The sequence below is a fragment of the Quercus suber genome, unplaced genomic scaffold (assembly GCF_002906115.3).
Source record: "Quercus suber isolate HL8 unplaced genomic scaffold, Cork oak 2.0 scaffold_76, whole genome shotgun sequence".
NCBI classification, from domain to species: Eukaryota; Viridiplantae; Streptophyta; class Magnoliopsida; order Fagales; family Fagaceae; genus Quercus; species Quercus suber.
The window spans coordinates 8911-17848 of NW_027069541.1; the positions used below are offsets into that span (position 1 = coordinate 8911).

Consider the following 8938-nt stretch of genomic DNA (forward strand, 5'->3'; position numbering starts at 1 on the left):
ATGTGAGTGGCGGTAGCTGAGAAAGCACCGTTCAGGTGTCCTGTCCACATAAATGCGGCCAGAAAGGTAGGTACAGGGCATTAAATGTGGTGGTTGAAGTACGCCTCCTTGATATTCCCCTGTTGCTGTTATCTTCATGTGTGTTCGAGGTTCCTCTCCCTCCTTACACTTGTCAAATAGATCACTTGAACCTCCCATACTCGCTTTGATCAAACCTCTTCGGATCCGAGGACTCATGACTGCTCGGACGTATGAGCATCTCCTCGGATGGTATACGTGTTCGTCTCCAGGCATCCCCCATTGGCGTGGGCTTCCGACTGAAGGCTTCATCTCCTCGGATGAAGAATGTTCCTCTTTTAGGGCCTTGGGCCGAATAAGCTGGGCTGGGTTTTCTCCCCCCACAATAACAATGATATAACAAATTGAATATATATATATATTTATATAATACCCTTTTCCAAATGCACCACGTATCTCTTACAAAAACATTGACAAGGATTTCGACTTCTTAAACACCCTTTTTTTTTTTTTTTTTTTTTTTCATGGGACCCATTTTTAATTCTAGTGTTGTTCTTTTTTGTTTGAGAGAGTTTTAACTTATGACGTTCGCTTTTGATAATTGCTCTTTATTATTAGACCAATACACCAATCATTTTTTGGTGTAGGTGAGGATTGAGCCCCAAATCTCTCATACAACCATCAGAAATTTTACCAGTTGAACTAACTGGAACCCACAATTCTAGTGTCGTTCTGAATTTGAAAGTTATTAACAAAATAAGTATAGTCTAACATAAACTTCATCACATGTATAATTCAAATGAAAAGATCTATTTAAAACAAAGTTTTTATTATTAGCAATGGCCAATATAAACAAGATAGCACATTTAAGTTACTAAACTTAGACCATCACTACTTTCCTGATATTGATTGAGGCCCTCCAGTGTTCTCCACTCTGTGGTTGTAGTTTTCAGCCATGTGATATATTAATAAAAGGAACTTTAACCCTGGTTATTCTCAACAAGCAAACGTGCCAAGAAAAAAAAAAAGGTGAAACTAGACATTTTGGCATCAATAAGGGATGTTTTACAAGGAAGGCTACTAACTAGAAGTCTAGAAGCTCCAATTACTCAAAAAAAAAAAAAAAACTGTAAAAAAAAAAAAAAATCATTCTTTTATGCGCATAATCGTTCAATTCATAGATAAATAGCTAATATTATTATAAAAGACCCATTTGGAATTAGAGTTGTTCCCACATTAGGAATTCAAAGAAAGAAATTACATATGACAGAAGTGTTTCCAGAATTAATTCCAACCACAGAATCAAAAACTTGAGTTCATGAGTAGATGAAACTTGATGAAGCTAAATTCGTCAGTTGATAGATTCGTCCAGATGGAGTATGACCAAATGAATCTGGAGTCCTGCACAAGATCAAAGAATTGTGTTTCGCTCGGAAAGATCACCGACGTGGTGCTAGCCAATGAACCTCCGATGATAAAGTCAAATTCTGAGTGAGAAGAACCATAAGAGATTAATAGAGGTATGATATGTCTAATTACCTTTGTTTGGTGTTTTGATGTAGTTTCTATATTTATTTGCCTTTCTAGCCGTTGGAGGTCTTCAATGGAAGCATTAAGGGCTTTGGTAACGCCTTTGGTGGTTTTAGTGCAGTGCTTTTAATGTTCATCCAACAATCATGCTTGCTTTATTCTTCTGTTTAGTAACGAAAGGCGCATTAAAGGCGTATTTATGGCTCGTTCATCTTCCAAAGGCCTTTCTGGACGATGCTACGTATTTATGGTTCGTTCATTGTCCAAAGGCGATTCTGGACGACGGTATTTTCTTGGTTCATCAAACCTAATGGATGTCTATTGAAGAAGGCCCCTTAAAATGAAGATAGGGAGAAGAAAAGAGGATAATTGAAAAAATAACAATCCTTCCATCTAGCTTTATAACATCATAATTACCAAACGTCATTAGAAGCATCAGAATGGACAGTGGTTTAGAAACATCGGGAAAAAAAATTAAATATAAAAAGTTCTTGAATGCATCAATAAGTAACCCATTTTGATCTAATCCAAGGTGCAAATTGAAATGAATAATAAAAGGATATCAAGGACTCAAGAATTTATCCAAATGGCTTTAAAGATAAAGCAGATTTGTACAGAACTAACATTGAGACAGTCCTACTATTCTTCAGCACCATCAAAGTTCCACTGACACAGACAAATCGATGAAGCAGATAGTACAGAACTAACACTGGAAGTAAGAGTTGAACTATGTAAAAGTGAGTCTGCCATATGCACTGGGTTGCGTGTCAGACCCTTCATGGAATTAACTGGCCCAACAGTTTGGCGCATACCAAACACCAAAAGTGAGCCATTCTACAAGAAAGGGAAAAAAGTAAAAGATCAGCCCAAGTTCGCAAGATACAAAACTCACAAAGTTCAGACCTGAATTTCAGCATTACATGTTCAGACCTGAAGTCCAGCATTTATGTAATGCAAGCTTCTGAGATCCCATCTACACGACCAACCAGCAGCCTGGAAGTACATATTCTTCTGTTTTAGTACCAATAATAACAATTTTACAGAAGAAAATAGTGAAAGTCCTAGAGTACACACATTTGAGGTTTGTACAGATATGGTGAGACGAAGAGAGGAAGGAGTTACATAGAGTATATTAAAAAAAGACACTCTACAGATTATGATAAAGAACGAAATTAAAAGGCCAATTTAGCAGCAGCACCATAGCTCTGCAAGCTCCATTATAGCACTTGAATTAGACACCCCACTAGGGCTGAGCTGGCAGAATCTAAAGACTAAAACGGCTTGCCCAAATTAGAGCCTGTCAACCATTTTGCATAATTTGGGCTATGCTCAGCTCAAGCTAAAGTTTCAGGCTAGAAGGGGCCACCCAGCCTAAAAGGCAATAGTAGTTGACTACTGTTTTTTAATCTAGTTGAAATATGCGTTCATATTTCAACCTAGTAGTAATATGCGTTCATATTCAAGCAATGAGAATAGCTCCGTGCCAAGGTTTCATCCTCTAAAAATCTAAGGATCAAGATCCAAGCCTTCGTTAAGCCCATTTAAGGAACACAGAATGAATGCTGGTTTCAGTTTCGCGAAGGAGATACAGTGAAGGACCAGTTTACAGTTTTACAAACGTGCTAGAATGATTGCACCTGTCAGTTTATTTCCATTTTAAGTGGCATCATGCCATCATGTATTTGTTCACCTCTGGCCTCAAAGCAGGCTTGATCCAACTCAAACAGATCCGTCCGACCAGGCCCACCTTTAAATCCCAACTCCTAGTCTCTATAATTGATAGGGATTGTGGCATGCACTTCCACCAGTCCAAACGTACCAAGATACCAGATGGAAACTGAGGAATGTCCAACATATTCAGTTTAAGATATTAGTGAGATATTTGGCGGGTTAAAAGATATAAAAAGTTGGAAAGAACCCAATGACTAGGTGAGAAACAGTTGAAGAAACACAGAATTTGGTGGGGATGTTGAAACAGGATTTCATGATTAAATAGAACATAATTAAGTCAGACGCAATAGAGATCATCAAGTGATAAATCCTCCCAATTGGACACGATGAAAAAAATTCACAGGGGAACTTACCACCATGCAGTTTGTATCCATGTCCATGTAGAATATAATGTGCACTGGATCTGTAACTGTTACTGCAACTATCAGCAACATGCCCAGAACCAAGAATATCACATAAATATGTAGCTACCCACTCAACTAAGGAACTCTGTCATTAGCGTTTGGGAAGTTTCCACATAGTAAAGATTTAATAGGGGCCTTTATCTTCTTGAAAAATTAAATTTTATCTCCCTTAAGAAGTTCTCCACGCTTAAAATTTTGGGTTTGTGCATCTACACACATGGATTCGACATAAAAACAAGCTATTTCTAGTAAAAAATTGCAAGGCAACAATGAGTTTTAGAGAATTTTTAACAAAACAAGTATGCAAAAATTACTTGAGAAAACAGTTGCTTGATTAAAAGCACAGAAGATGATGTTACAATAATTAAATTAATAAAAAAAAAAAAAAAGGAGGGGCGAGGGGAGTAAATCACACCATCTCATAGATTATGTTTACAAATATTATTTACCACCTTGAACAACAAACAAAACAAGAAAGCCCATAAACTTCATGTTTTCAGCATCAATTGCCAGTCCATCAAGTTATTGATTTCAGCAAGGGAAACATATCATGTGCTTGTAACATGATAACAGGCAGTACAATTACCATGATGTACCTCGCAATTTCATACCTTGCAGTCTACTTGTGAAATCTTTCCCATGCTTGAATCCAAATCTTGCATATATTTGAATTTGGTTGTAATTGGATATTTATTCATGTTCTTGGGCTGGATATATTGTGCATTACTGATTCTAAGTTGCTTAAAGAGAATCAATTGGTAAGGATAAGGAAATATGAAACAAGTTCTTATGTGACAACTGTCAAGCACATAATATATTTCCTAATTTCAATTAATGGCAACTTTGCATATAGATTATTAACGCTGAAAGAAGTTGAAGGGATTTAATTGCTAAATTTCATAGACTATAAAAATACTAAATATCACAACCTTAAATAGAAAATTATGAACATAGCTAACAAGCCATGTAATCGTAGGATTTGCTCCATATGATCATCAAAAGAGAAGAAAAAAAAATAACGAAATTGAAAATGACACAAATACATTTGTCCCACATACATTGGGATACAATGGTTATGCTTCAAAATTAAGTTTTAGTCCTTATGGCAAGAGAGAGAGAGAGAAAGAGAGAGAGATGTCCAAAAAAACATTCCAAAACAAATAAAAGCACAGAAAAATAAAGAAGATGTTATATAAATATTAAGAAAAATAAAAGTCTGAAAACATTGAAAGTCTGCAACCTGGTCAAATGTAAAACTCCATGTATGTTCAATAAAATACATCTGTAATTTCTTACTAGTTATAATTTATAGTGTAATAACTATGGTTTATGTTAAAAGAGGATAGGGAACATAGCATAACAGAAAACAAAAAATGGCACACCTGTAATATGAAACTGTATGGAGATCCTAGTTCACAAAAAGTTGAACCAAAGCTGTGTCCTACAAGAAATATTGAACGTACATGTGTGTTTACAGAATTCTGTGGATAGAAAGAGATAAAAATGCTTTTGATACTTGACAGAATGAGAAAGGGTATCCAAAACATAGCTCCAAAAAATCACAATGGCAGACGTCAATGACCTAACCATAAAATTACATTGGAGAGTGTATGAATATATATATATATATATATTAAACATATAACACTACACATGAATTTCATAGATGAATGCCAAAAGATGATTACCAAATACAGGTCTTCCTTGACAGTGCCCACCAACATTTGTTAATCCAGATTCTCTGCTCTGCATATCTCCTAATGTATGCTCCAAATAAGTTGTCCTCTACAAAGCAAAAAGTTTGAAACCATAAGTGGTATAGAACACACAAGCACACACAAAAGATAGACTCCCTTTTAGCTAAACATTTTAGTAAGCTATTTGCAACTTAGTTGATGGAAATACTAACTATTAGAATATATGAAATTCGTATAGAGAGAGAGAGAGAAGAGAAGAGATAGAGCGCAAGAATTACTTGGTTTGGCCTAGAGGCCTACATCCACAAAGAAATGCCTTTGATAGCACATCTTCACTATACTGAATCCAGTGACACAATGAACCCAAATGGGGTACATAAAGGAGGCTAAACCCTTAACTAACCATAAAAAAAACCATGGTTAATTGACTTGTAGTACAAGTAGCATTCTTTGCTTGCATACCAAGAAATGGGCTTGATACCTTTAACACCCCCCTAAAATTCAAGGTGGAAGTTTGAAGACAACTTGAGTTTGGCAAGTGAACTCATGAGGATGCCTAGAAGACCATGAATGACCAACATGGATGAAGAATGGATCTTGTAGAATGAATGTACAAGGTGCAACTTGTTGATAATAACAGCGAACAATGATGATAGATCGTAGATGAATGCCAAAAGATAATAAGGGCCTAAGAAGACTGCATCAGTGACCAAGGAGGGACCACTAGACAAGGAATGACATTGTGATGAAGCATGAGAATGAATCAACAGATGCATAGGTTGAACCCAAAGAGAGAAGGGTCAATTTGTGCGATTGGGTGCCTCAACGAGAAACCAGACCCCAAAATCCAAATTTATGGGAAAAACAAGTGGGACACACCCAATTTGAAAAGTCAACTCTAGTCATATGGCCTAGTTTGATCTGATCAACTGTTTTGGTCAATGGCTGAATCGAGCTATGGTTGACAGTAAGCTACATGAAGGTTAGATTTACATGATCATTGAAGCTTGAATGATGAGCACAATGTATATATACTTGTATAGACTATTGTCTAAGTAACGTGATTTGAAGATGATGAAGACATGTTATCAAAAAGAAAGCCAATAGAGGTGGCTATCGATTAGTGCGGTCCGTGATGCTCAGCCAAGATGATTGAGAACAATTGATCAAATGGAAGGCCTAAAACCAGGTATACAAGGAAGATGCACGTGCCCATTGAAACTGCCAAGATTGTCTTGTGAGAAAACTAGTGGATCTTAAAGACTCAAATAAGGTTGTCCAATGCTGCCCAGTCACGGAAAAAAATAAAGATAATCCCACAGAGTGGTTAGCAGCGGTGGCAAGAGAATGAATTGAAGTCTATTTTCCTCAAAGCAGCAGAAGCAAGCAAGCAATATTAGAACTTTTGGATGTCAAAAATATTCTCCGAAAAGTTAATGTAAGACTTTTGACCCAAGTTGTTCACTTTGTCCAAATATGGGGAAGTTTTTTTTTGTTTTTTGGTGACAAAGCCAAATGATTTCAAGAACATCTTCTTGAAGAAACCAAATAGTCTTTCAACAGTCTTTCCAAGTCTTCCTAGGAAAACAAAGGGCTGAATCAGGTAGTGAACCCAGGCAGTAGAAACTAGAAAGATCAAAGAGACACAAAGAGAGAAGAGAGAAGTTTTTGGATAGCTTTGTCAATTGTTGGCAGCAGCTAGTTATTTATTTATTTATTATTTTTTTTAAGGGAAAAACCTGGCTTCGAGACAGTTGTCTTGAGGAAGTCAATGTTCTTGTGAAGGTGAGAGGCTTTTGATGACAACGACAAAGTACAAGTAGGGGTGAATGTTGTGCCACCCCAACACCAAAAACTTTTGACGGTGGGCAGGAGATGGTGGAGGGACCGGAGAAATGCCAAGGAAGACAAGGACTAAATTTGAGACAACCGAAGATGAAAGTTGTGACTCTAATACCATGTTAGAGTATCTGAAAATATAAAGAGAGACTATAGAGAGTGAATGCAAGAATTTCGTAGTTTGGCTAAATGGCCTACATGCACAGAGAAAAGCCCTTGATAGCTACAACTTCACTATACTGAATCCAATGATACAATGAACCCAATATGAGGTATTTATAGGAGGCTAAATTCTAAACTAATCATACAATTAACCATGGTTAATTGACTAGTAGTACAAGTACTATTCTTTGCTTGCAAACCAAGGACCGGGCTTAGGCCTTAACTATGATTGGGCTTAATATTTTAACACTAACAAAGAATGAATGAAGTTTTCAACCTCAGTTCTTTTTATTTGAATAGAGTGATACAGTCAATAATTCCTAATATTAAGGAAAAATGCACATAAAAAAATAGACAACCACAAATCTCACCACAAGAAACATTTAAAATGCATATTGGTAAAAGATATCGAAATGAAACCAAGGGTTTGACATAACTTCTGCATTTTTCCTCCTTTTGGTAAGTAATAAATAATCATTGTATTAGAAAGAGGAAAATGCTCTGTTACTCTAGAGCAGCTCCTAAAGAAGTACATTCTTTAAGTTTATAACATCAATAACCTGTATAAAAGAAGTGGAAAATGAACACTGCCTAAGGCAAACATCCAATCATTCAGAGTTCTCATGAGTAACTGCTTCCTATGGCAATGATAATTGTTTATGACAACATTATGATCAGAATGTGACATAAAGAAAAGTAGCGGAAGCGCAGAAAACATGACTGCTGATACAAAATTTGGTGTACAGTGAATGCAATTAAAATAAAAAATAAAAAAAGTAACTATATACAATCAAGCATATCTTTGTCAACTAGCGTAAAAATGGCAACAAAATTGTGAGTAAGTTAAAGGTTGGAGCAAAATTGGAGTATAAACTAAAACCCTAGAATTGAAATTTGAAGGTAATGAAAATTCATCAAATATATAGGGCGCAAAGAAGAGTAAGAATTGGGAGGCGAGTACTAACCAGATATAATGATCACCGTCGTTGGTCCAAGATTTCATGCAATAGGACAAAAGAGACCGTCGATTTCACTCCGATTCCACTCATTATCTTGCGAGCCTTCGACGCTTCCCGCTCCATTCGACGAACAAGCTTCTCCTCCGCTTGCAATGCTCAGCTTCTTCTTCTTCTTCTTCGTGTGTGTGTGTGTGTGTGTGTGTGAGAGAGAGAATAGTGACCGTAAAAATTTTGGTCGTTTTTCTATTTGGGACTATTGACGGGGACGTTTTGGGAAAGACATGAACCATAAATTGGAAGCGCGCTTTTGCGTCAGTGCTTGAACTACAATATAAAAACGCTATTTGTGTCTGCGCTTTTGTGAAGACTGAAGAAGCATTTCAGAGATCAAAATTCAAAGTTCGAAAAAGTTTAAGGATACAAATTTTTCATAACTCTTTGTTATGATTATGACGTGGCAGAGTGTGATTGGAAAATTTTTTTTTTTGAAGTAATATGAAAAAAACAAGCAGTCAATCAATTTATCATGTAAGATAATTGTAATAAAAATTGTGATATATTAGGTGATACTAGAATTATTCTGACTAGTATATAACCC

General features: G+C 36.2%; 1 protein-coding gene across 7 annotated transcripts; it reads right to left on the reverse strand.

Annotated features, from left to right (window-relative positions):
• Window positions 1-1150: 1150 nt before the first annotated feature.
• Window positions 1151-8697, reverse strand: LOC112018361 (uncharacterized). 7 transcript variants are annotated; one of them, XM_065773497.1, is made up of 6 exons: window positions 8347-8690; window positions 5372-5468; window positions 5066-5124; window positions 3633-3688; window positions 2479-2541; window positions 2229-2382 (listed from the first exon to the last, which is right to left on the reverse strand). In XM_065773497.1, exons 2-5 carry the CDS (start codon window positions 5433-5435, stop codon window positions 2493-2495), a joined length of 228 nt encoding a protein of 75 aa, XP_065629569.1. In that variant the 5' UTR covers window positions 5436-5468; window positions 8347-8690; the 3' UTR covers window positions 2229-2382; window positions 2479-2492. The 7 variants fall into 7 exon arrangements, 4 of the variants coding, with proteins under 4 accessions (XP_065629568.1, XP_065629567.1, XP_065629566.1 ...); XM_065773496.1 differs by having other exon boundaries at window positions 1151-2382; window positions 5066-5468; window positions 8347-8697; XM_065773494.1 differs by lacking the exon at window positions 3633-3688 and having other exon boundaries at window positions 1169-2382; window positions 8347-8691.
• Between the last annotated feature and the right edge of the window lie 241 nt (window positions 8698-8938).

Excerpts from the sequence above, each read along its gene's own strand:
- LOC112018361 (XM_065773494.1), bottom strand. The coding sequence starts at position 5,435 with ATGCAGAGCAGAGAATCTGGATTAACAAATGTTGGTGGGCACTGTCAA. Across the intron at positions 5,125-5,371 it reads TCAAGGAAGACCTGTATTTG|GACACAGCTTTGGTTCAACT; the intron begins GTAATCATCTTT and ends TATTTCTTGTAG. Across the intron at positions 2,542-5,065 it reads CATACAGTTTCATATTACAG|GCTGCTGGTTGGTCGTGTAG; the intron begins GTGTGCCATTTT and ends ATGTACTTCCAG.